The following is a 27,684-nucleotide window of genomic DNA, read 5'->3' on the forward strand; positions in this document are numbered from 1 at the left end:
ACAAAGTAAAAAAAAAAAAAAAACAAAAACAACCAAACAAACAAACAGCCCCCTCCCCCAACCATACAAATGACAGGGCCACCAGATTTAGAAAATGTCCTACAATGTGCATTTTATTCCATATCATTATACAATGTTTACATATAGTTATAACTCTTAAGAAAAATGCCTTTTCTTTACCAGGTACGCAGGTAGTGCCTGCCATGGAGAACTGGGAAGGGCGGGGCGGGGAGCAGCCCACAGTGGGCACTCTCCCTGCTGAGCTGGAAGGGGCTGCAAGCGTGTCAGTTGGGAAGGAACGGGAACCTTCCAAGTGTAGCTTTCCAGCCCTTGGCTTTAATGACCACAGGCATAATGCAACCTATTGTCTTCTCCCGAGGGGTACAACTCAAGACAAAATAAATTAGTGTTGGACAGAAATCTAAATTGTATATTGAACGAAAGAGCCCAGGCAGGGGGTCTTTTCGTTTAAATTAGCACCGACCCGCACCTGATGGTCTCCATCATCAGCCTCCCTGGCGACGCCCGCTGGCACTCTGGCTGGAAAGCTTTCTGGTTTTGTGAGGCTCCCTACACTGGCTAAGCAAACTGCACACCTAAGCTCTATGAAGTGTGTGGTAACGTCCACCTGGGAAATGGCACGGTTAAGTAGTAAGTGCCCCGTCTGGGGCTTGCCTTTCTGTGTGTTTCCCCCTCCCCTGCCCTAGCTGGCTCTCTGCGGATGTCTCAGTGACAGTGGTAAAAGTATATAAAAATGCATTGAAGGGGTTTCACAGGTAAGCAGGTGTTTAAAAACAAAATAAAACAACGGGAGGGAGGCGAGAGAGTGTGGCCGCAGCTAAGGAGGGTTCACATGTTGTTTAGCTCCAGTAAGGTCTGATCCAACATCTGGTGCATACTAAGGTTCTCTTCTTTGGCGTGAGCCACTTTCTCTGCGATGGGATTAGAAAATCAAGCCGTGAATAGCTGAGCTTCAGACTCGGTGGCGGTTTGTACGCTTAGTAAGCGATCATCAGTCACACACACACAGAAGATGAGGACCACTCTGCATGCTTTAGACATCACTCACGTCCAGACAAGGCCCCGGGTGCACCCACACCAGCAAGGGCACCCACTGACAGAAAGGGCAGGGTGGATTTGGCGAAGGCTCACCCACTGCGTGCTATGGGAATAAAGGGAGGGGGCAAACTCCATACACAGGTACAGCACTGTTACACAAACTGAGGGCATGAACACCAGCACAGGATTCTAAGTCACAGGCAGTTAAAGATCAGGTAGCTGTGTCAGCACAGGACCTCACAGAAAACAAAGATGACAGAGGTGGGGCTCTCACCACCCTTTTTACATGGTTTATTTCTACTGCTCACAGGCGGTTATGGACACATGTCATTCACAGTTCATTAGGACAGTCTCTTAGTATTTTTACAGTCTCTCACTTATTAGCACGACACACTCCTCAGACCCCAACGCCGTTAAATTAGCGAAGCATACCTTTCAACCAGGGACTTCTGACACGAGCTCCTGCTTTCAAAAGCTATTTTGCTCAAGCATAGTTACACATTTCAAACACTATACACATTGTGAAGGCATTAGGAATACAAATTTGTCATAGGTATTAGAGCAGGACCCCCAGCTGCTTAGAGGAAATAGAATAAAAACTTCCCCCGCCCCCAGTCAGTTCAAAGAGGACTTGCTAATGTAGGAAGAGCTGAATTAAATTGGTATAAATATTTTCACATGTACATAATATATCATAAAAACTGCTTGGTTAATGAGGATTTAATCAAGGTATACAGAGGAGAACACAGGCAAGGCCGGCCTTCCAGCCAGTGCCTTGCCTTGCCTTGCCGTATCAGCAGAAAGCTATCATTGTTCGACCCCATGTGTCCCAGATTTCCTGAACACGGGTTCCATTCCCAGAACGTGGCCCGAGTTTTTAATCCTCATTCAGGGCCAGCTTTAGTTCGTTAGTTAGGCGGCGGTTTTGCTCGAGTTGATGGTAGAGTTGGTCTGGACAGGTCAGCAAGGGTTAGCAGAAAAGAAGAGGCAGAGGGAGAAGGCGTTAGTGAGAGGCAGTGAGAGGCAGTTTACAGACGGAAAACACAGATATGCAGGACAGCAACGGTGTGCCTGGCCCTCAGGCCCTCTGCCCTGTGCCTTGCGAGGGTGCATGGCAAGGCCTGGCGGACTAAAGGAAGGGCTACAATCTGTCCTTGACGTAGAGCAGAGGTAAAGGGGTAGAGGGTGCAGGGAGGAGCCGACACTTCCTTTGCATCTCACTAAAACCACCTTGTGCACTGAGCATGCGCCGTGTGGTACAACAGATCTGGGGACTGAGGACAGGCTGGAGGCCGGCCCCTTCCACTCACGCCTTGATGGAGCTCAGTGGAGGTTCAGGTGAGTCCCTGACCAGCCCACATCTATCCATTTTCCTGAACCCCGCCTTCTTTGCTCAGGGTGTAGGGTGGTGAGCTGGTACTGCCACTTCTACCCCATGGGCAGGTTTTGGAAAACTTCCCATCCTCCCCGCCCCCCAGACACCAGGACACAGAGTCTGGACTCTCCTGACTTGGATAGTGGGTGTTACAACAAACAAGCATTTATCTCCACCCCACACTGATTCAGAACTTATCTGTGTGCTCTGAGAGGAGGGCAGTCATACTGGGCGAGGATGGCATGCATAAAATAGTAAAACTGGGCCAGGAAGATGACTCAGCTTGTAAAGGTGCCTGTCGCAGAGCCTGATGGCAAGAGTTTGGTCCCCAGGTTCTACACCAGTTCCTACAAGTTGTCCTCTGACTCCACACTGTGGTATGTGGACCCCAGTCCCCCGCCCCCCCCCCCCACAAAAGCCCTCTCAAACATCTACACTTGCCTAGTGTAGTACAAATGTGATCCAAGTGGGTGGCAAAGCCACTCACCACAGGACTCTGCCTGTGTCTGAGGATCCAGGGGACACTGGTGACAGGTAAGAGACTAGCATACACTAGGAGAAGTGGGTTGTGGGATTGCTCTGAAGGATGCTGACTCCGCAGACCTGGACAGACGACTTGATGATCCTGGAGTGCTAACGATCCTGCTACTGCCTACTGGTCAACCACAGCACCACTGCTGGGAAACGGAGCGCTTCTGCCCGCCCTCTCTCCTAAATATGGAGGTGGGGGAAGTTGCTGCGGTCCTTACGTTTGCTGCACACTATGAAGAACTCCATCAATCCACGTCTTTTCCTCTCATTTGAAATTTCTGAATATTCAAACTTCAGTCAGCACCCTCCAGGCAGCGCCCAGTGAAACTTTCTATTCTCTGTTGGCTCAAAACACCCAATGTCTACCAGTGAGGACTAACCTCATTCCTGTTCCCACACACCGCCAGCTTATACAGGGCAAAGAGCACACCCAGCTGAGCTCTTCTCATACCCCTGCTATCTCCCAGTGTCTCTCATATACTTAAGAGGTTGCAAAATGGAAACTCCATTACTCTCCGCAGTATCATGGGAAGCCGCCACCGTGAGTAGCACGTGAGCACTGTGAGATGCCCCATTTGTGGAGCCCAGATGCTTAGCCATGGCAACAGAACACTGGAGAGATGCTGGAGAACCCGGAGGCCAACTAGGAGCTCAGCTTAAACAGCAGTGCTCCCCATCTCGACCCACTTTGGGCCTTGCTCCTCCTAGCCGCAAGGGAAGCTGGGGACTGGGACGGCTCGAGGACAGGGGCCAGACACATTTGTAAGTGTTGGCGCCCCTGTTCTGCACAGACCCCAGTCACCTTGAGGCCTCTGGTCCCATTCTGGCAGTGCTGTTGGTTTGGTCCAACTGAGGCTCTTGGAAGAGTTGCCAATACAGGCTGGCCGCTGGTCAACTAGAAGCCTGCCAGCCAGACTCTGGATAAACTTAACTCACTGTCTACACCCCACACCTTAACCTGCCTGGGATCTGCCTTCATGATTTGCTTGGTCCTGCTTCCCTTGCAGCGAACACTCATAGAAAGTGTGAGAAATCTCTAGGAGAGCCAAGAAATTTGTACCCCAAGATGCACAAATGACAGCTCAGCAAAACCCCAAGCGTCTTGTTCCCCCTGTGGCAGAATCACTCAGACAAAGGGCATCATCATGACTCTGAATTCTGAAAGAATGATGAACTTCCCAAACCATGGTGAAAAGCGGGGCCCAAAGAGCCTTCGGGAAAGAAAACACAGGAAACCATAGAAGCCTTTGCAGCCTTCAGAGGAGAGGCACTGCGTGGACCCTACAATTAGTCAGCCATGGCATTAACTAAAATATTTTAATTCAGACCCTGTGTGTGTGTGTGTGTGTGTGTGTGTGTGTGTGTGTGTGTGTGTTTTAAAGATTCTCACTGCTCTGAAGGCTTCAGAGTAAACGACTAGTTGCAGAGTTTGCCTGAATGTATTTGAGGAGAGTGGTACGCCAGCCCTATTAGGCTAACAAGTACCATTCGTGAGAGATGAGGCCCGAGGCCTACTCGTGCTTAGAACGCAAACCAACAGAGCCAGGCTTGCGCTGAGAAGGAAGAAGCTGGAGGCCACGCCGTTCTAAAGTCCTAACTCTGAAACAAAGCTACTGAACTGTTGTTTGTGACGGAAAGCAAGCATTGTTTCTTGAGGGGTGTCAGTGAATCAACTGCAATGGTTCATACACGAGGGTGGGGCGGGCGACAGGACTTGTTTTTTTATAAACACACCATCTGCAGGATATGGGATGCGCTTAAGAACACAAAAGCAAGCCACAACTCTAATATAGTACTATTTAGAAACCCTATAATGTCATGTTTGTGTTCAAAATGAAGGTACCTGTGCGATGAATAGACTGAAAGAAAAAGAAAAGCTCCGCCCCATCTGTGTCTATAGGGATTACACGTAACAACCATGACTCATAAGGCTAGAATCCCAGTTCTTCACAACATCCGAACTCCCGAGCTGCGCAGCGTACAGGATGGCTGCACGGACTTCCATTACTCAGCCAGGCAGAGCCATCTCTGTATGGACACAGCGAGGGGCCACACCCCAAATTACACTTTTGCCAGAGGAAAACACTGCTCAGGCCAGGGTCTGACTCCCATGTGGAGGTTCTGAACCCAAACTGCACGTCAGAACCATCACATGCTAAAAACTGTGGCTACCTGGGCCTCACTCTAGCCCCCGGGGATACAACCCAGAGGGACCCAGGCATGGTTATTATCTTAAAAAGTTGCACCAGGACCTACTAGTTTAGAAACTCCTGATGTTGCTATATAATGCTGGGGGAAAAAAATGTGCCCTCAGACGTGTGAAGCAGAACTGTAGTTTTATTCAGTGTCGAGATGAAAACGTCAATAAATAAGGAGTAAAAAGAATAGCAAACAGGAGTAGCTTACAGTGTTTATTTTACACTGGGTGAATTGCTTCTGTACAATAGAAAGCACGGTCTGTGCCTGGCCCTAAGGTGGGCGCTAAAAGGAAGCCTGGGTGAAGGTGGAGGACAGAGAGATGCAGAGCTCAGAGAGGCGGGACATCCAGCTTGATGGAGTCTTGGGAGGGCTGAAGCAAAGAAACTTATCTGTGCGAAACAAAAGGTAAGAGAAAGAGAAAAAGTGGTGCAAGGGAAAAGGGAAGACGGGAGAAGGAAAACCAAACAGATGGTAGCAGTATTTGAAACGCAAGCAAGTATTAAGACGTGGAAAATCCACTGCCAGCTGCACCTGGGGGAGACCATCCTCGGCAACTACTACTGCCTGGACCCAAGGCTGTCATGGACCAACTTGAGGAAGACCCATAAACAGAATTAAAAACCCTCCTTTGGGGCCACTTCACCACGCTGAAGGGCTCCCCCCACGGAGCACCCTGTCTTAGCACTGGGAGGGCTGTGGCTATAGACACCCTGGTTCCTTGTTTCTATGGTGACAGCCAGGTCTCTACAGGATGCTCTGGAACCTCCAAGGCAGCAGGCACATGTCACACTCCTGAAGCTACTCTGCTTCTGATCGGTTAAAGGGTTAAAGAAATGCCGCTCCCGGCTTTGAAGAAGCCCAGCAGTTGTTATAATGAGGAACTCCCCATTAAACGGGTTAGAAGCCCAAGTGGCACACGGGTGGTTAGTGATATGCAAGTTAGCTGTGTTGGCCCCCCAAAAGGCCAACTATTACTGCTTCACATGAGTGAAATAAGGACCATTAACTTCCAGATTCATCTTGTGTGAGTGTTTTACTTCCTGTTTCTCTGATGTGGGTGGTGGCAAGCACTTACTGTGGCATATTTTGATTACATTCAATATAAACATAGAAAAAAAAAAACCCCGACTTGATTCCTGAGGAGATTGTTCATTTTTTTGCTCCGGAATTCTTTTCTTTCTCTCTTTCTTTCTTTTTTAAAAAATTTTAAAAAGACAGGCTCTCACTATATAGCCCTGGCTGGCCTCAAACTCAGAGATATACCTGCCTCTGCTTTCCACATGCTGGGACCAAAGGCATGTACTACTGTGCCCAGCCCTGCTCTGGAATTCCTAAGAGGGAGGGAGGTGTGTACTGGGTCATGCCCATTTCCTTTTCCTCAGAGTTGCTCAGATTATTATCTGATACTTTAAATTTACAGTTTTAATTGGACACGGCCTAGGAAACAGCCTGTAACTGGCCCCTAGCTCCCTGCAGCACAGCATCATGGCCCTCTAGTCTTACGTGAGCCTGGTTTAAGGTTTTAAAGGGGTTGTACTAAGGGCCGTGCAGAGTTCAGTTCCTCTCCTGGCAGGAACAGGCTAGATCTGCGCTTGCGAAATGAAAGGACTCTGCGATGGTTTGCGTGAACGGGACCCACTTGGCCTTTGTTAGTACAACGTGAGAAAGGCCGTGGCTATTTTAGGCTATGCAAGAGAGCCAACAAAGTGTGCAGAAGTGGAGACCGAGGACTGAGAGGGCTCATCACACAAGCATGAGGGTGCGGGTGCGCGCAGGCAGGGTGCATGAACATTTACATGGAGGTCATATCGTTGAGAGCGTGGTCCAGCTCCTCGCTGATGGCCTTGTACTTCAGTTTCTGAGCGTACAGCTCGTCTATGAGCAGGAAGTGGGAGGCAGAGGTGCAAGGACATGGAGAATGGTCAAGAGATGGAGGGTGAGCAAGGGTGGCGTGGGCGCCATCCCAGCACGTCAGCAAGGAAAGAGCAATGCATGACGGGGGGTTGGTGCCGCAGCAGATGGCCAATGCAGGAGGCGTGCGATTTGTTTTTAAAGAAATCGAGACAAAAACAAAGAGAACAGAAACCCATTAGAAAATAAAATATGAAAAACACAGCACCAAGGGTAGGTAAAACCAACGAGTGGTGAAATCCTAAAGACACCCATAGAAGACTGTCTCTCCTGCTGGGTAAAGAAGCATCTTCCTTTTTGCAGAGCTGTCATTTAACTACACGGGAGTGGTCAGCCACCTGCAGCTATAAGCTATGGCGGCAAATAGCCAAAGGCAGCAAGTTCAATCTGCAATGCCACCTTCAAGCCACTCACTTCCTGCACAGGCTAGACCAGGGGATACTGATTTCTTGGTGGCACTTACACTATCCCGCGGTCCCCTCCCTCAAGACACCTGTTGCTAGTGCCAGAGGCTTGAAAAGCAAAGGCAGCCACAGCTTGGCGTTATCACTGTGGCTTGTCTGCAGTGTAATTTCTATTTTTTTTTTTCCGAGACAGGGTCTCTCTGTGTAGCCTTGGCTGTCTTGGACTTGCTTTGTAGACCAGGCTGGCCTCGAACTCAAGCCATCCACTTGCCTCTGCCTCCCGAGTGTTGGGATTAAAGGCGTGCGCCACCACGCCCGGCTCTATGGTGTACTTTTTTAATGGTGGTGGGTTTGGGCTTTGCCATACACTGCAGGCTTGCGCCCACATGGCATTCTCTCTTCTCTCTGCTTTCTTGTTTTCTGTTATTTGTTTTTTCTTCTATTTTTCTTTTTCAGACAGGGTCTCACTGGTTGGCTTAGAACTTGCTATATAGCCCAGACTGGCCTCAAACTCACCTGCCTTTGCCTCCTGAGTGCTGGGATCAAAGGTGCATGCTACCACGCCTGACTGCTTTCTGGGTAATTAACTGCACCACCCTTCAGTCCTTCCTTCAAGCCCTGCTGTGATGTTCGGTGGGGTTTTTTGTTTTTAAAGAAATGCCCATGTGTAATCTTGAGCCTCAATGTCCCTCTGGTTCCCACCCTCTACCATCTCAGGATATAGAATATTTTGGTAATGAATGGCTTTTTAAAAAAGGAAACAAAACCAAGCCCTTCTTCTGGGGTCACACTTGGAAGATGGGCTGTGCCTAAAACAAATCCACATGTTTCTGACAATTAGAAGATACCGTCAGCGGCACAGAACACCAGAGTCACGTTCATCTATATTAGCTTCAGTCAGTGAGAAACAGCCCTGACCCCTTCTGAAGTGCAGGACACGAGACGGAAGCCTGGTGGCTGACCAAGAACTAAGAACCCGGGTCCGAGAGTTTCAGCGCCCCGGGGGGGGGGGGGGGGGGGGGAGAACCCCGGACGACAGTCAGACAGGAAACGTGAGAGCAGAGAGGCGTGTCGGGGTGGAAGCCCTCAGACTGGACGGACTGCTTTATCGAGATAGCGACATTCAACCACAAGAACCGATTTACAGCATTTGTGACCTTACCTTCCAAGTCGTCGATGCTTTTCTCCAACTTAGTCACTGATCTCTCTGCAAACTCAGCCCGAGTCTCGGCCTGTAAGGATTTAACTCACTTGAGTCAAGGTCAGGGCGAGCTCATCCAGTTGCTACAGATACGGGGAAAACCAGAGGACAAAACTCAAGTGTTTACGTCCAGGGAGGGAGACGTGCGGTTCAGGCCCTACTGTGCGCGTCGGCAGCTGGCTAACACAGTGCACGAGCTCTGGGAACTCTGAACGACAGGCGCTTTGACTCCCTCCACAGACCCTTCACCACAGTCCAGCCACTTTGCTCCAGGCTCTCACGACATTACCTCCTTCAACTTGTCAGAGAGAACCTTGATTTCCTCCTCGTACTTGTCTTCCTTCTGCGAGTACTGTAATTAGAAAGAATGTTCCAGATGTCAGGCTGTGGCTCTCACACTCACGCCTCCTCACACGAGGACCGTGCCAGCCCAACCAGCAGATGTTGGGGTATCCTAGCAGGTAACAGAACCCTCAGGTATCACATGGCACACTACAATACACTCTCTGCTTTCTTGCCTATTGCTTTACACGGGATAAGAATGAGATAACTTATCCACTTGGCACTCAGCTTAAATTAAATTGGTGATTTAACCGACATAAGGTACATCCTATGCTCATTAAAACAAACAAACAACAACAGCAACAACAACAAAACAAATCCTACTATCTAATAACCATTAGGAAACCGTCTCCAAAATGTTGCCGCTTGCTAAAATAAAACGCCCCCTGTGCCGTGCTTTTCACCGACAGAGCCTCTCTTGAGCGGCTCTTAGGCAGATGTCTCCCCCAAGCCACACTCCTGGCCTACCTTCTCAGCCTGAGCCTCCAGTGACTTCAAGTTGTTCGTCACCGTTTTCAACTCTTCTTCAAGCTCGGCACATTTGCTAATGTTTTCGATCAGAAGCAGAAAGGGTAGGAGACAAGCCCAAGGAACGAGAAGAGAGGAAAAAAAAAAAAGAGAGAGAAGGAGGGGGAAAAAAATGAAACCGGAGTCCGAGAGATGGAGGGCTGCCTTAAAGTAGCCAAACCAGCAGTTACGAAGAGCTCGGCTTTGCCACGGGCTCTGCCCTCTGCCATGGGCGGAGGGGCAGAGGGACAAGACCCAGCATCTCCAAGGCTTCTTGATAGTTTGGCTTCTTGTCGGCCACCCCTCCGAGTATTTATGAAGGGAAAAGCAAAGAGCGTAAAGGACCAAGAGAAAGCACTGGAAGCAAGATATAAACAGCAGAGGGTGTAGTGAAGGCGCAGTCATTACACCAAACCAACCAGTAGGCGTTGGAAGCTCAAAGCTATCTGGGATGCAGTTAAACCTAAGAACCGCACGTGAGCCATCAGTACCTTATCCTCTGCAGCCATTAATGCTTTCAAGGTCTGATCCATTATTCTTAATTGTTCTTCCAGCTGTCGAACTTGGCTGTTAGTGGACACAGGAAATGCACAAGGCCATTCACAAAATCAGTGCAGGTAAGGCATGCAGTGCCACACGCATTCACAGACACCCCACACGGTTCCTGCGCGGTCCACGCTCGCAGCTCAGCCGCGTCACATGGAGCACACAAGAAGCCTGGAGCTGAGGTGGGGGAGTCAATGTGCAGCCGCCAGAAGGTCATGCTGTTTAGTCACCTGCTCTGCAGCACCCCTGCGCGCGCCCGCGTGGTGGCAATGGGCCCGCTTACCCTTCGGAGAGCTCGGCCCGCTCCTCTGCACGTTCCAGATCGCTCTCGATGATGACCAGCTTGCGGGCCACCTGCAGCAGGGCAAACACAGCAGGTGCGCTGTGGGCTTGGCACGCTTTGTGTAGGGGTGGTTATGGAGATCGGGCACGCTTTGTGTAGGGGTGGTTTGCTCTCTCCCTCGAGTGAAGCCAGGTGGCTCTCGGTAGAGAGACCACAGCCCCTCTCACCGAGACCAGAACGGTTACAGCCCTTCCCAGGTTGAGTCTAGATAATTACACAGCACCCGGGAAGGAGAGAAATATGAAATCCGCAATCTTAAAAATAGCAGGGTGATGAGACATGAGGAGGCGTTTTAGACTGAGAAGCAAGGGGCTGCTGAGGAACACCAAAAATAAACCCAAGCACTGCACCACGCAGAGATCTGTACTGCACAAGGCAGGAGCCAGGGAGATGCCTGCAAGGCAGCTCAGATACACGGGGCAGTTTCAGACAACCATGGTGGAACAAAACAGGAGCAACAAAGAACAGGAAAGCCCAACTGGAACCTACAGTCACTCAGGCTGTCAGCAGGTCACGGACAACGCCAGGGACTACCGCACTGCAGAGCCTGTGCTCACAGAAGACTTCTCCCATCGCGGAGAAGCCTCTAGGAATCTCCCAAGGAGCTGTGTGGTCCTGGTCCTCCACACTGTCTGAACCGAAACATCTATACCATGACAATAGGACAGCTTTCTTTCCTAAAAGAGCCCAGTTCTCCTTCTTCCTGGCTAAAGATGCATCTGTCCCAGCCTTCAGGGTGTGGGGGAGTGCTAATCTTTCCTCCAGTTTCTGTACACAAAGGAGACCTGCTTCCCAGAACCACCCACTTCTATCAGAGAAGCTGACTGCTACCCCCAGGGATGCAGACAGTATCCTACCCGCTCCGGGGGCTGGGCCCCACAAACTGACCTCTTCATACTTGCGGTCGGCGTCTTCAGCAATGTGCTTGGCCTCTTTCAGCTGGATCTCCTGAATCTCCATCTTTTCTTCATCCTTCTGGGCTCGGCTTTCAATGACTTTCATGCCCCTAGAAAGACAGACAAGCAGGAAGGGCCGAGATGGACGGAGGACGGCTGCTGACGCTGCGGGATGCGAGGCTCCACGCACAGGGCCGACCAAAATAGAGCCGAGAGACGTTTATTTCCCAAAGCACAGAGCACAACTTGCCAGAGGAGACACACGTTTCTCTCTGTGTTCACTGTGAAATGAGACCTTTGGGTGCTGGTGAAACCTCCCAGTCACATAGTCTTAAGTGGAAGGTGCTGTGTCAGGATCCTGTGTGTGGAAATAAGGGAAGGCAACACGCTTTACTCTTCTTCTTCTTCTTTTTTTTTTTTTTTCCTTCGAGACAAGCTGTCTCTGTGTAGCCTTGACTGTCCTGGTCCTTGGTAGACCAGGCTGGCCTCAAACTCACAGCGATCCATCTGCCTCTGCCTCCCAAATGCTGACATTAAAGGCGTGTGCCACCACCGCCCGGCATGCTTTACTTCTTAAGCGTGTAGATTGTCCACCTCCTCCCTTTTCCTGAGGGAAACCTCAGATTGTGGCTGGTGGTAGAGGCACTACCTTTAATCCAAGCACTCAGGAGTAAGAGGCAGGTGGATCTCTGCGTTAAGAGGCCAGGCTGGTCTACATCGAGAGTTCTGGGACAGCCAGGGCTACACAGAGAGACCCTGTCTATGGGGTAAAAAGAAAAAGAAAGAAAATGGATAAATAGGTGTGTGTGGGGGGCAAGACTGACACTGGATGTTACGGCATGGTGTTAATAGTTCAGAAAATGTTAACTGATCTAGATTTTACAGAGTTATGGCCTAGGCTAACCACAATGGGTTTCACTTAACAAAATTTAAGTAAGCAGCTTTCGTAAAACATTCTTTTTAAAAAGGCATTGATTTGTATTTGATGTATGCCTTTGCCTGTATGTTTGTATATGCACCATGAATGTGTAGTACCCTCAGACACCAGAAGAGGGCGTCATCATAATAAATGAGTTCTACGTTTCCTTCCCTCCAGTCTTGTGCTGTCAGACTGCCTTTGACGTTCAGCACCAGGAAGAAGTCATACACAAGACCACTGCTATCTGACACACTAAGACATGACTAGCCATCCTAAAGAATCCCCGAGCTCTTGGCTAGTAAAGAAATGCCAAGTGGCAGTAAATACCAAGCTGAAAAGTTTAGCTAACAAGATGCCTTAGCCCTAAAGTCTGCAGTGACTCTAGACCTCGTGACAAGGAGCAGAGGTTCACTTCCAAGTAGTGGAGAAATGGACCTTCACCTGCCCGGCTTCCAGCAGGAGTTCGGCACACCTGCACGGTTCTGAGCTCACACTGGTGTGCCATCCCTCGCCCAATACAGTGTTCCAATCTCACGCGGTATTCCCACACTTTGTGGCTCGTATGGCAGAGTACAGGGGCGGGGAAGGAAGCCTTTCAGAATGCATGAGGCTAGTTGTGTGGTGTGATGGTTAAAACAGATCGTTAACTCACAGGGTCTAGAACCACCTAGTAAGCAAAACTCTGGGCACGCCTGTGAGGGAGCTTCCAGACTGGGCTAGAGAGGGCGGCGGGACCCACTCTAACTGGGCAGCCCCTCCCCATAGGCAGGAGTCCCTGACTAAATAGGAAGGAGAAAGCTAGCCGAGGCACCAGCATTCTCCTTGCTATGTGCTTCTGGACTGTGGACCCAGTGTAACCAGCCTGCCATTGTCACTGTCACCTGCTGACCAGGACGGGCTGTATTCCTTTGACCTGTAGGCTAAAATAAACCCTTTCTTCCTTAGGGTGCTTGTTGTTAGGTTTTCTGTCACGGTGGTAACTGACGCAGTAGGAGAAGGTGCAAAACAGGAGCACCTGTGTCTGTACGTGCACGTGTATAAAATCCAAAGCATTTCACTTCTGCAGAGCCTGCAGCTATCTGTGCTTTCTCTTCTACCTGTTTGACAACCATGGTTCCTTCCCCTAGGTCTGAGACATAATATATATGTGTGTGTGTGTGTGTGTGTGTAATTATATATGTGTATGCATATGCATATATATGTATATATGTGTATATATATACACACACATATATATACAATTTTATTTTATTTTTATGTGTATAGCTGTTCTGCCTGTAGGTATGTCCATGGATCACATACATGCCTCGTGCCCACAGAGGACATCAGATACCCTGAAACTGGAGCTACAGACAGTTGTGACTTGCCATGTGGGTGCTGGGACTCAGACCTGAGTCCTTAGAAGAGCAGTTGGTGCCAAGTGCTAAGCCATCTCTCCAGCCCCACTTGGTGTGCATGTGTACGCGTGCAGCATGTATGCACATGTACACGTTGCAGCACGTATGCACGCATGAGCTGGATGGCGTCATCTCACCTCTCGCTCTCGTCTGCTGCCTTCTCAGCCTCCTCCAGCTTCTGCAGAGCCGTGGCCAGGCGCTCCTGAGCACGATCCAACTCCTCCTCAACCAGCTGGATACGTCTGTTCAGAGAAGCTACATCCGCTTCAGCCTAGGCGGAGAGCGAAAGACACTTCAGAGCTGGGGAGAAATTGTGAAGGTGGCACCTTCAGAAACTCGCCAGGACTCAAGTGCCCGTTCCAGACAGGAAGTCTGGGCCCTGGGGTGAGCTGCCTTCCAGCGTATTACAAGCCCTGACCAACTCGAGTCCTCACACAGGAGCGTCACACTTGGAGATACACAAACCTAGAGACAACACTCAGCAGACGGCGGGGCCATCAGCAACACGCCGCCCGCTCCTTCCTGCTCTAGCATCCAGCGCCTTACCGTTACCTGCTGGATGAGGGAGAGCTGCTTACTGTGGGCTAGAGGTGTGGACAGAGACATCACGTCTTAGCCAGGCTCAGCCACAGAGTCACTAGCGGGATGGTCAGAAGTTGGAACGCCCAGTTTCATCAAGCTGTCCCGTCCTTTCTTTGAGCTATTTTCTCAAAGGAGCCTTATAATGAAACTGAATGTTTTAAAATCCAGTGGTTTAAAAAACACATACAGAAAAATTAAAACAAACAAACAAACAAACAAAAACCAATCCCCTAACCAACCACTACCACCAACAAAAACCTTCGATACCATATGGAGATCTAATACCATCTAGAAACTTCCCCTTGGCCCCACCTTTTTAGTAGCCGCCTTAGAATAACTGGCCTCACTGGAACAAGGCCAAAATAAATTTCCCCAGCGTTTTTGACCTAAGCTTACTGGAATTTCTTAAAAGTCAAAGTTGCTACAAGAAAAGTTTCACAGGCCCAAGGAGGAAAGCAACGTAGATATTGTTTTTATTTGGAATTTAGCTTTGAATTAAAGTCTTACTTTCTTGGGCAGGCAATGACTGACTCCTGTTACAAGCACGTTTGCTCTGAGCCTAGGAATACTTGTCTCACTGTTACAGGAGCTAGTCCTAGACTTGTCTGGAAGAGAGGGTGGTACTTGCTAATTAGTAGTTATTTATTCTCACCCATTCTGAATCTATGCTCATCAAAGGCTGACGAGCCCTTAGGATACTTAGGAGTCAACTTTCTAGCAACTGCGATGCGCACGCCACAGCCCATGCTGCTCGCTTTCTATGCCCTTGTCTTTTATTGAACTGTATGTTGCTTATGTCCAAGACATCAGCTCTCTTCGGAGGCCTGGGCTCTGTAAGCGTCTACTGAACCCAGCAAGTAAAAGCATCCTAATTAAAACCAACCAGAACCTTCCAAAGCTCATGAGAGAACTGGAAAGGCATGGGCAGGTAAAAGATCGGTGGCCATGGCCTTGAGTCACAGGAAATGAGACCGCTTCGTCCGTGCTCATCCGGACTTGTGTTGGTCTTATCAGGAGAAGGGCAGTGAACAGGGCATTTCCCACCACACGAATGACTGCCGTCTTTCTAAAGATATATAAGCATTTTAGACACATTTATCTCAAAGAAAACACTACTGTGTAGTTGCTGGCTGCCCGAGGCAGGAAGCAGGGCCAGTGTGGAATGAGCCGGGGGAGGGGCAGTTACAACCGAACCAGCCCACAAGGTCAATGATTATCAGAAAACAGCTTGTAACTGGGCCAGGCTGGGTACGCTTGTGAATGACTGGGTTTTTCCTTGAAGGGCGGGGGAGACAGAAACAGCCAATCTCTTAACTACAGAGAATTGCCTCTGAACAACCATTCCTTTTTTTTTTTTTTAATTATTTTTAAATTTTTTCTTTTATATGTATTAGTGTTTTGTCTCCACGCATGCATATGCACCACATGTGTGCATGTGGAGTGCTCATGGAGGTCAGTTCCAGGCCTAGAAGTAGATTTAGGAGCTGCAGATGGCTGTGAGCTGCCACGTGGGTGCTGGGAACAGAACTCGGGCTCTCTACCACAGCAGCAAGCGCTTTTAACCTCTGAGCCACCTCCCCAGCCTCTTTCATTGGAAGTTTAGATATATTAACGCTATAGTTTAGGGTCAGGTTAAATTTTTCTTCACCCCCCCACCCCCACCCCTTGAGACAGGGTTTCTCTGTGTAGCCTTGGCTGTCCTGGACTCACTTTGTAGACCAGGCTGGCCTCGAACTCACAGAGATCCGCCTGCCTCTGCCTCCCGAGTGCTGGGATTAAAGGCGTGCGCCACCACGCCTGGCAAATTTCTTCATCTTGTATGTGTTCCATTTCTAGGAATAATTCTATTTATTCCTCTTACAAACAGGGAGGTGGGGTGGAGACAGAAACCAACCCTGGAAAACAAAACAAAACAAAACAGAAACTCGACTGGGATTTAATCCCCACCCCCACCCCCTTTCTTTTCCGACAAAAGAGTGCAGGGATCTGGGCCACAACTCCCAATACGCGGTGCCCCAACTAGCCTAACCTATATGGACAGACTCTGACCAGCATCAGGGCAGTTACTGCAAGAAAATCAGACATTAGACAAGCCATCTCACTCGTTCCTTAAAAGGCCAAGAAGTGCCTGTGTGGATTTCTCTAGAATGCCTAGGTCACGTTCAGAAGTACCTTTCTCATTATAGTGTTATATAACAAAACCATTAGTATTTACTATAAAAGCACATATCCTTGCTACGGCAGCTGTTGGCAAGTCAGACTCTCCTGTACCGTCAAATTTCTATGTTCCCTAGGTTGGACCCAACCCTCGAGGGCTCTACTCACGGGATCTCACTGCAGATGTGCAGAGGGGATCCCTGGGGCAGGTATCACCCCGGAGAAGGCCATGGCGCCCGTGCCTATCCCTGCCTCTCTGCACACAGCCTGCCCACCCCATCCGACCTGCACTTCCTTCTCTTTGCCCCTAACCCCTTCTACACATTTTGCAAGCTCTCTATTAAGATGGGGGGAAGGACCCCCGGCCTCGAGTGCTAAGGCGTGCTCTGGAGCGCTCCGTCAATGCAATGCAAGGCGGGACTGAAACCCAAGCCCTTTGGCCTCTTAAACAGGAAACTATGGACGCTTCGGGATTGGTGGGTCTCACCCCTGGACAGCAGAGTGGAAGGTTCTCTACCGCCACCCCTACCCCACCCCCACCCCCGTGCCCAGCACCCTGAGTAATTTAAGAGACTGTACGGACAGACCCTGGTGAACATCAGCAGGGCAGTCACTGCAAGAACACCAGGACGCCATGACAACCCTCTCTGAAGATGCAGGGTATCCTAGGGGTAAGCGGTAGCTCACACAAGGACACTGTTCTCGAACCCTCAAGGATAAGGATTGGAGCCCAGTGCCTAGGATTCACTGACAGACCACCTTCTTGGCAGGGAACTCTCCACTGTGGCTCCTCGGCCTCTCTTATGCTGGTCTCATGGAAATTCTGAAGGTTTCCTCAAGACAAGTTTAATTTCATAATTAAATGCACGAGTTACCCTGATTTATTATGTTCCGTGTCCACAGACCTACACCCGCCACCTTTGCCAGCTTTTATTTCCGGTTTGAGGCCCTACACCCCCACCCTCAGGGTTGAGGCTTTTCTAGATATTTCCTGAGGGTCTCTATATCACAGCATCTGGTTGTCTTGGGTACCTATGTTTTTGTCTATTAGTACAAGGCCACTGCTCAATATCCATCTGTTATTTGAGTGTAGAGAGAAATAACAAGGTATTTGGGAGGATCAAGACACCAGAGGCAAATTATTCCTAGGCACAAAAACTACCCTTACTGAGTTAGGTTTCTCGTAAGAGGGACCCCGTATCCCAACACTGCTGGCAAAGCCTTCCAGCTGGGGCGCTTGTTTTTTTTTACTGTGCTCCTGCATCCCAACATGTTACTCGGAAAGAGACTGTTGTGTTGGTGAGACTGAGCCCGGGTTAAACCACCAGCCGGCGCTCACACCTGTGAGAGCCTTCCTGCTGTACACGCTCCCTGACCCAGGAAGCACTAGTTCCCACTAGGAAGTCCTGCAAGCTCACTATTCCTACCCCTCACCCTGCCCCCCAGACAAGGACGTGGCTACCTTCAGAGAAACACACACACACACACACACACACACACACACACACACACACACACACGTTCCCCTACTCAAAAAAAGGCACTATGTAGAAATCAGGGTGTTCACAAGCTAGCGCAGCAAAATGTTACTCCAAATAAGACTGACACCAAATTCACATCTCAGCCAATACAGAAAGAAGAGTACCCTTTACTCTAAAAAGCAATGGTCTGGAATATATTTTCAAAGTCCTGACTGAATCAGAGCGGGGCATGGAATGGCCAAAGGTCAGATCGTTTTATTTCACGTAAACTGTCGTCACACGGAGAGGGTTTCACCCCGCTTGCTGTGTAAGACCAAAGTGACTTAGGGCCAAGGTAAACGTCTGCCCTTATATGGTCAAGAAAGGGGGAACGAAATACAAGGACAACACTAGAGGCGCACCCTGTGGATAACAGGTAAACACAGCCTCCTCTATCTGGGCCAAAGCCTGTAATTTGTGAGGGCATGTTTGTGTAGCGAGAGGGAACAGAGCATGGTACTGAGGTGCCTTTGCTGTGACTTCTTGGGAAAGTGGGAACCCTGAGTATCGTCAGTCACAACCACTCCGCAAGTGCCAAGCCAAGCACAGAGCACGCTCAGTTTCCTGGCTCCAGAGGAAGCTGCCAATGCTGAAAAGGGGCTGGGGGCTTTTGAAAATTGGTTATTCCCCATGATTAATATAAAGTTATCCAGTAAAGACCTGCGTGCAATTCTAGCTCTCCTCAGCTGTTAGGTTCTGCCTAGAAAGCTGGAAAGAGAATTGGCATTTTTCCTACTTTAAACACATACCCCACCCCCACCCCCACAAAACCCTTCAGTCATAAGGCCTGGAGTCAAGCATCACATCAGGTAAAGCAATTTCATTCCAAGATTTTGAAGGGCCCATACACCTTGGGAAAACAAACGAGAAGGAAGTGATACCTGACTTTTTGAAGGCATGTACCAGTTTAGCAGGGCCTAGCAAGTCTGCCTGCATCCCTCAGTACCTAGGCCTGGGCCTGCATCCCTCAGTACCTGGGCCTGGGCCTGCATCCTTCAGTGCCTGTACCTGGGCCTGCATCCCTCAGAACCTGGGCCTGCATCCCTCAGTAACCTGGGCCTGCATCCCTCAGTGCCTGTACCTGGGCCTGCATCCCTCAGTACCTGGGCCTGCATCCCTCAGTACCTGGGTCTGGACCTGCATCCCTCAGTGCCTGAACCTGGGCCTGCATCCCTCAGTAACCTGGGCCTGCATCCCTCAGTGCCTGTACCTGGGCCTGCATCCCTCAGTACCTGGGTCTGGGCCTGCATCCCTCAGTGCCTGAACCTGGGCCTTCATCCCTCAGTACCTGGGTCTGGGCCTGCATCCCTCAGAACCTGGGCCTGGGCCTGCATCCCTCAGTGCCTGAACCTGGGCCAACTCTACAGTGAAAGAATTTTGTAGTGGCTCATGGCTTTGCCACTAAACCTTAGTCTTTGCTGCCAAAAGAAACTGTTACTGCTAGCTTAACTCATGGCCTAAGCTGTGCCTAGCACTTGTATATCTATATTACCTATACACCCAATACCTATGCTAATACCTAAATTACCTCCATCCATCCATAAGCTCTAGTTTTAAAAGTCAGGAGTAACTGGCAGTTTGCAAGTGTCTCACCAGCGGTCACGCCCAGTCTCTAAGTTGCTATGGAGTCTTCACCAATCACCCTGCTAGAGGATTCCCCCCTCCAACCCCTCCTCAAATGACTTTAAAGATATAACCTTTTGAAAAGAACGAAAGCTCTGTCCTTAGCAAACTAGCCTGGAAATACTGTTAAAACGAAACAAAACAAAACAAGGAAACAATGTAACAAAACAGCAGGTGTTCCTTTTACCACCCATGGGGGGGGAGGGGAGGGAGTGGGGGGTGGGGGAGGGGGGAGGGTGGGGGAGGGTGAGTTTCCAGTAAGGCTCCATCACTGAGCTTCTTCAGCCCACATTCTTCCAGCCTGCCCACTCCCCCTCCTCAAAGTGAGAAAATAATTGTTGGTTAAGAGCATCAAATGGGGGGATTTTTATGGGTAACGAAGTGAGTACCGCCATTTCAGGAGCCCTTGCCAAGCAGTTCCAGTAAAGGATGCCTAGCAAGGAGGGGCTGGGCATTGTTAATGACAGGGCAGTTTAGGCAGCACCATCTCGGAGCTGAGCCCCACCGGGAGCTCTTTGCCTGTTAACCACATTTTACTGGTAAGGAACCAAAGCACTAACAGTTGTCCCCAGCTATTGAGGAGACCGGCCAGGATTCGAATCCTGGGCCTGGAGCTCTGCATCCTGTTTTTAACTCAATGCTTCTCAGCAGTTAGCCAGGCACGGATGAGAGAAGTAATGTTATCACTAGCCACCTGGATCCAGGCCTCTGCAGTGGGTCTGTCTTTTGCTAACGAGTCCTCTCCAGCAAATACTGGAAGTTATCTTTTGTCTATTGATATATATATATATATATATATATATATATATATATATATATATGTAAAATATTTCTCTCTCAACCATTCCATACACTTAGCCAGGAAAAAGGACTCAATTCAGAATAGTCCTGTGTATATTAAGCACAGCGGGACACCATATTATTTTTTGTCATAAAATTTCCAAGGTATTTGAATACCTTGATTTCAACACACACAAACGACTGAAAAATATCTAATACTTAAACTCCCTTTGAAACTCTGTTTCTGTTTGCTGAATATATTTGCTTTATGATGAAAGGAAGCCAGGGACTACATTCAACGGGGAGGGGGAGCCGGCCAGAGATATACCCAGTAACCGCTGACATCTGGCCAAACTTTTGCTAAAACTTGTAACAAAGGGCTGTCTATTGTAGAGGGATATCCACTTGGGAGATGAGAGGGCTAAGAAACCTAAGGCTCTAAGGGCTGCAAGCTACGCAAGTCAGAGCGTCCCTCAGAACCCAGTACTGTCAAAGTCTTCAACCTCCATAAAGAAACAGGATTAGCAAAGACAAAAGTCCAGCATCCCCCCAGGCCTCCCAAAGTCACCGTGCTTCTCCCGAGACGCCTCCTTCAAACCCCGGTGTGAGAAAATAAATGCCCGCTGCGCAAAGTGCGCATCTCGGGGACCCAATTCATAACCACCCTACAAATGCAGTCCCCTCACAGGAGAAACGCCGCTCCCAGAACCTTCTCAATAGCGTTCTTGCTCCCTTCTGGAGGTTTTACTTTAGGCCAGGGAGATACACAGGCAGGGCTGAGAAGCCCAAAGCCAGTTGGCCTAGGTGCGCCAGGTGCGGCGTGTGGGGGGAGGGGGGGGCCGGGGTGATGGGTGGGTCCCTTACGGTTTCCCGCAGCTTCCGCTCCTGGTCCAGCTCGCGCTGCAGGCTGCCCGCCCGCTCCTCCGCGGCGTCCGCCTGCTCCTGCAGGCTCCGGATCTTTCTCCGCACGGCCTCCAGCGAGCTGCTACCCGCCATGGCGAGGCGGCGGCTGAGGCTGCGCTCTGCCTTCGCGCTCTGCAGCTGCTACTGCTGCTGCAGCTACCGAGCCCAGGTCCGGTTCGTCCCGCCCGCCCAGGCCGGCTTTGCGACACCGGCGCCCCCTGCGGCCCAGAAGCAGCCCGGAAGTCACGGCCCCGGGGGCCGCACCAGATGCCTGGGGCGGGAGCGCGGGCGCGGGCGCGGCGGGCAGGCGGGGCCCGGCGGACCCCGGGAAACTGGCTGCCGGTGGAGCCACTGCGCGTGCGCGCGGGGCTGGCGAGCTCTAGGCTGCTACGCCGCGAGCGAGGCCACCGCAGGAGGGCGTTTGCGTCCACTCCGCAGAGCCTGGGTGGCCTCAAGTAGAGGACCTGGATGCTAAAGCCTATGGCGACTCCTGCTGGTCGCTTGGAGAGCTCTGAAATCCCGATTTCCCTGAAGCTGAGTCGGAGTAGGAGCCCAGACCCTGATCGTTCCCTAAAGGAACTAACTCCTCTGGTGGGAACGAAAGCAACCATTCCAAAAGTTAAAGGTCTTGGCGACTCCAGCTGGCGACCCGGAGCGCTCTGCAATCCCGATTTCCCAGAATCTGAACAAGGAACTTGGAGCTTGATGTATGAATATCCTTCCAAAGAACCACAGATCCCCAACACCCGAGTTATCTCGCCAAGGGTAAATTACTAGCTGACAACGCGAAGTGCTTAGAACTTCTATTCTAAATACAGCTTTTCCAGGTTTGAACCTGGCTCTTAGGCTTTCTGCTGGCTGTGTGGCTATGGATAAAATTCTTCTCAGGACTTCTCATAAAAACGAGTATAACAGTACAGGGCCCTACGCGGGGCTGTTGAGAATCATCAGATAATATGAAACACTTAACTATGCCTTACTTGTAGTTAAGAACTCAAACGGTATAATTAAACACACAGACACTACCTTTAGAGTTTGGCTGGACCCCATAACCAGTTGTGCAATCTAAGGAAAAGCAAACATCCAACCTTCCCTGGTTTTCATTCAGCCTGATATCTGGAATCCAATGGATCGGAGCCACAAGACCACAGAAACCTGTGACAGAACCTCTGGCTACCAGCTGGAAAGCCACATGGACACAATCTGTAAGAACCTATCTCTGACATCAGTCTTGTGCTGTGTTTTTAAAAGCCTGTCAAGTCTCTGGGCTTTATATCCCGCACCTTTGTCAGAGAAAGCCCTTAACGCCAGTCCTGGACTTTTGGGGGGTAGGGGGTTGGGGGTGAAAGCAGAAATAGAAAAAAAATATGCTCCTGCAAAGCCTGTCTTCCCAAACTGGAACTCCTCTGGAATTCCTAGTGGCCTCTGGTCTCTCTTGCAGAAGCAAAGCCAAGCTAAGGCCCTCAAGTCCTGTAGGTGGAGCCTCTTGCTTAGTTTCCAAGCAGTTGGTCCGCTGAGCGGGTGGTGGATACAGCTCTTCCCCAAAGCTCAGGGACCATCTGCCTCCAACCTTGAGGGTGCCCAGACAGGACATCTGCAACCCCCCAAGGGGCAATCAGCGAACATGCAGTAAGCGGCCACCCTAGTGATTTAATGTCTTGCTTTTCAAACACCCTAGGAAGTCAGTTTCTGGAGAGATTATTTTTACGCCAATGTCCCTACAGAAGAGCTAGGGGCAGTTAGCTAGGTTTAGTTACAGGTTATAATCCCTTGGCTGTTAAAGAACCCTGTGGCTGGGTCCCATCCGAAGAGATTCTGGTGTGACTGACTTCAGGGAAAACCCGAGTTTAGATAAGCCTGAGTCACTGCATTAGGATGAAGACCTAGAGGGATTAAGACTCACATCCTGCAAATAATCAGCTACATCAGTTATTGAGGGAAGAAGCCAAGAGCCAAGGGACTTGACAGGACTCAGCCTCATTTATGTGAAAAACCACTAAAAATCCAAAAACAGATTGCTTGGAATGCTAACTCCCTAAAGACAGACAGCCTTTTAAACTAGGAAAAACCTGCTTCTAGAATATAGCTTCTAAAAGTAGGTTGGTATATTGAGACAATGTTGTTTTAGCAATAATGATTTAAAGAAAAAAATTTTTTAACACCGGACAGTACAACGTCCTCACTGCAATACTCTGGGAGGCTGATTTCTCTCCCACCTCTTCCCTCCAGTGACACCTGTCTTTGCCTCTTCAAGTCTTAGCTATTTCAAGTTGAGGCAGGATCTCCCTAAATAAATCTCTCACAAACTTCCTTTAACATTCCTAGGCTCTAAAGAGTTTACAGAGTCTTACAGAGGAAGATGATCAATACACTAACCAAAAAGAAACAGAGAAACACCCACTCACACCATATTTAGAGACAGTTTTCCAGCTCACAGAAAGAACCAAAACTGGCTTTAAGAACCGCCCTTTCCTCCTGGCCCCACCTCCACAGCTGACTTTAGCCTCTTTTCTACTTCTGTCCCACCCTATTCCAGTGGCCCCCACAAGATTTCTCATTAAAGACATGATTACCACTACATAGTCTAAAAATTATTATCTTTCTCCCCTTAAGAATTATAGTAATGTGTGTTTCCTAGTCCTGCTTTCATTGGTACTGGCTATTTGAAAATTCTCCGAATTCCTTTCCTTATAAGGAATATCTCTCCTTGATCTATCAGCGGCTCTTTTGAAAAAGCTAAATAAATGTCCTGCAGGAGAATTTGAGGGTGATGGGCATTCTTCATTTAGCACATAAAAAGCAGATGTCTGATTTGCCTTATACACAACAGGCTCAGAGCTGTGAAGGCTTCTTGCTGTTGTTCTTTCTTTTTCTTTTTCTTTTTTCTTTTTCCTTTCTAAAGTTAGGTCTGTTTTAGTGTGAATTTTAGCTAAACCAGTGCTTCCCCAAGTCCCTCTTTCCAGACAACTTAATTGTCACTGAAAATTTTCTTTGTGTCTGATCACAGTATTGGTTGTCTGGACCACTACCAAGAACGCTAGGTAAATCTCAAGCCTTTCATGACACAAAAGGCCTGTGCAGATTTCAATACCCTTGAGTAATCTACATTGCACATTATCAAAACAAAAACAAAAACACAAAACAAAACAAAACAAAAAAATCCCCCACAAATTACAGACTGCTGTGGAGCTTGGGGGTTCAACTTCTGGGTGTAGCTTTCTCTGCTGCTCAGACATTCCCGGAATTGTTATCAGCTTCCCAAAGAATTCTTTTCTAATTAGGCCTCTAAGCTTAATTGGTGTCTTCAGTGGAATGTAGGGGTGAGAAAAGAAGTCAGTCCATTGGAAAACTGACCCTCAGCTTGTCTTTTTTTTTTAAAGACAGAAGTGGCTAGCTCAGTAGTTAAGATTCCAAAGGGCAGTGGAGAGGGTGCTTAGCAGGCCAGGAGCTGTGTCTATAAGCCCTTGGAAGTATGTGGTGGTTGTCAGAGGGCTGCCAGGTGGGGGTGGGGCGGGCAGGGGGCAGCCAGCTCACCATGCCATATAAAGCACTGAGCTATATATAACTCCCTGAGTCCTGTTTTGATCTAGTGCCTCAGACTGCAGACCCAAGCAAGTATCATCTTCCCTGGGCAGGTCTTAAGGCTTGCCTAGTGAGAAAAGGAGCCTCAGAGTGTCCTCGGAGCCCTCAAGTTTAGCCTTCAAAGTGAAAGTATGTGAGTACATTAAAGGCCAGGCTCTCTGGTACCCACCCAGACGAGGCCCATCAGTGGAAACCACTGGCGGTGACGAAGGAGAGCACTAGGTATGCTGTTTTGCACAGACCTTGGTGATGACACACACTTGAGAGGTTTTATACCAGCAGGAGGCGAAGCTCACCTCCAGCACTCCAGTGTTCTCGCAGCTTCGCACCCACCCACCTCCAACCGAAGGGGAGGAGGTAAAGAAGAGGAAAAAGAGAAAAAGGAACGCGTGGAATATAAATGATGTGCACAGCAGCAGCAGCAGCAGAGGAGGAGGCATCCAGCGCTCTGGGCCACGGCCAAGCTGTGTGCAGGGGTCCTGCAGGAGGAGGTTTTTATCCTCTTCCTCTGCTCTGCAGGCCCTGCGGGGACCCCCAGAGTGGCCACGCGGATGGGAGGTGAGGGGGGGGGGCAGCGTGAGCGTGCACTTACATCTGTGGCCTTTTTCTCCGCCAGTTCCAGTTTCTCCTGGGCATCTTTGAGAGCCTCGGAGTATTTGTCCAGTTCGTCTTCAGTGCCCTTGAGTTTCTTTTGCAGTGACACCAGCTCATCTTCCAGCTGGGAGTTGGCGGTGGAGTACGGGAAGGGGGGAAGGGGGTGGGGTGCGGCAGGTAGCGTGGTCCCGCAAGGTGCGGGGTGCGGGTGCACAGACCGTAAAGGACAGGGACAGCGGGAGAAAGAGAGAGGGAAAGACAGGGAGGGAGAGAGAAAGAAAAAGAGTTAGCCATTCGTGCGCCGTGCCACGCCGCGCGCCCGGGTACCTTGGCGGCGGTCTCGTCGGCAGCCAGGAGGCTGTCCTCTGCCTTGTGCAGCTCCTCCAGCACCCGGTCCCGCTCGTCCTCCGACGCCCGCAGCAGCTTCTCTTTCGCTGCGATGTCCTCCTCGAGCTGGGGGCAGTGGCGGGCGGGCGCGGGCGGCCGGCATGGACCGGGTGTGAGACACACAACAAACGGGTGCCAAGTTGGCTGGGGCTCTAGGGCTTAGGGATCGCTGCTTTGGGGCTCAAGGGACCCTAGGTAATCTCTCTAGCAGAGCTGGAGCTACTCAGTGACTCATGTAGCACCAGTCTGCACGCCCCCCCCCCACCTCCCCCGGGACCATACACTCCCCGAGCCGAAGACTCAGCGAGCTCAGGTCCCCAATCTGAGGGGTTGCAGAAACACGCCCCTGTTTGGCTAGCTTTCCATCTGTGTCTTCCCTTCTGTCCCATCTTTGTTCTTAGGGGGTAATTCAGCGACCCACCCACTCCCTTCAAAGTCTTCATCCCAAGTTCAAGCTCTTTCTCCCCAACCAAAAAGTCCAAAGAACTTGAGATACTTTAGGACTTGAGCCTTGCCCAGCTCCTCCGCCCTTCCCAACAAATCAACTCGGGAATTGGTATTCGTTCTCCCTTCCTCTTTAAAATCTGATTCCCCCCCCCCACCCCAATCCTAAGAGCCTCTCTAGGGAGCTGAGTGGACCTCACGGACCGTGGGAGCCACTGAAGGGCTACAAGCGTCCTCAGACAAGACAGAAAAGTTAGAATCAGCTAACTTTCATTCTTCTTCTTCTTCATTTTTTTTTTAGACGCGCGCCCCTGGACGCCCTGGCCTGGGGACGGGATAGGCAAAGGGTGCCAGCTCAACCCGGAGTCGGGGCAGTGGGGGATGGGGGGTGGGGTGGGCGCAGACCTGCTTGCTCCGGTCTTCCGCTGCCTTCTTGTCAGCCTCTGCCTGCTCCGCACGATCTAAGGCGTTCTCTTTGTCGAGCTTCAGCATCTGCATCTTCTTCTTGATGGCGTCCATGGTGGCGGTGGTGAGAGGCCCTTAGGCAGCGCAGGGAGAGGAGACACGAGCGCGGTGGGGTGGCAGAGCCGGAGTGCGAGCGCGGAGCTGCCTGCTGCTCTCTGATATGTACCTTCCCATGGGGGCGACCGCATTCCTCAGGACAGCCAATACTTTTTTGGAAAAGCTTGTTCCTCCTGCCCCCTTTCCCCGTCTCCTGCCTCCGCCCCGTGCCCCCTCCTCGCTCCTCCCGCGGGGGCCGCACGCCCATTCGCTGCTGCCTGTTGGCCTCCCAGTTGACGGTGGATATGACTATATATGGGGACCCGAGCCTCCGAGGCGGCGGCCGGGCGAGGCCGTCCTATTTCTAAACCTGCACGCCTGGGAAAGAGCTCCCGGACCTTCGCTGGAGCGGAGCCCGGCGCTGGGCAAGAGTCTCTAGCCTCCCAGAGGCATCGCCTGGCCACCAGGGTCCCCAGAAGAGGCCTCCGGGAGCAACCCCGGGATCCTGTGAACCGGGCAGTTGGTGTGTGCTCACTGGTCTCACTTGGCCTCCAGATCCTGGGGTACTCAGCCTAAGGTCTGAGGGGCTGCCTGTCACAGCCGCTGCACCTAGCATCTGGACTTGGGAACTCTCAGTATCCAGCTAGCTGAGTCCCTGTGGCAGCTCTTAGCCCACCAGGTGTAGTCCAGGGCTCTCATGTTTTGGAAATTTCAACCAGAGCAGAGAAATAGAGCTGGAGGAAGGTGTGGGGGTCACTCCCGAGACCCTGCCTCTTGGCCCTGATGGTGGCCACAATGACATGCATAGGAGGTGGGTAATAAAATACTTTAGGGACTTAGGGCCCAGCTGGCTGAGTTATGTGCATATGCGGTGCTTTGGAAAGGGTAGAGGGAATGGGACAATTTATAGAGGTTTGGGGGATTTTTTTTTCGTGTGTGTGTGTGTGTGTGTGTGTGTGTGTGTGTATGTTTAGACTCAGG

The 27,684-nt window shown here is 50.4% G+C and overlaps 1 protein-coding gene across 26 annotated transcripts; it reads right to left on the reverse strand.

The window, feature by feature from the left end:
• Positions 1–86: 86 nt before the first annotated feature.
• TPM1 (tropomyosin 1) lies at positions 87–26,910 on the reverse strand (the record flags this gene model as incomplete). 26 transcript variants are annotated; one of them, XM_084781214.1, is made up of 10 exons in its annotated part: positions 26,608–26,901; positions 25,699–25,824; positions 25,370–25,495; positions 13,768–13,901; positions 11,307–11,424; positions 10,359–10,429; positions 9,491–9,566; positions 8,970–9,032; positions 8,642–8,711; positions 87–932 (listed from the first exon to the last, which is right to left on the reverse strand). In XM_084781214.1, exons 1-10 carry the CDS (start codon positions 26,719–26,721, stop codon positions 850–852), a joined length of 981 nt encoding a protein of 326 aa, XP_084637340.1. In that variant the 5' UTR covers positions 26,722–26,901. The 26 variants fall into 26 exon arrangements, with proteins under 26 accessions (XP_084637340.1, XP_084637326.1, XP_084637347.1 ...); XM_084781199.1 differs by lacking the exons at positions 87–932; positions 9,491–9,566; positions 25,370–25,495 and adding exons at positions 5,363–5,553; positions 6,961–7,039; positions 10,021–10,096 and having other exon boundaries at positions 26,608–26,907; XM_084781220.1 differs by lacking the exons at positions 87–932; positions 25,370–25,495 and adding exons at positions 5,363–5,553; positions 6,961–7,039 and having other exon boundaries at positions 26,608–26,900.
• Positions 26,911–27,684: the final 774 nt, after the last annotated feature.

The sequence above is a fragment of the Acomys minous genome (assembly GCF_964271855.1).
Source record: "Acomys minous genome assembly, chromosome: 5".
NCBI lineage: Eukaryota > Metazoa > Chordata > Mammalia > Rodentia > Muridae > Acomys > Acomys minous.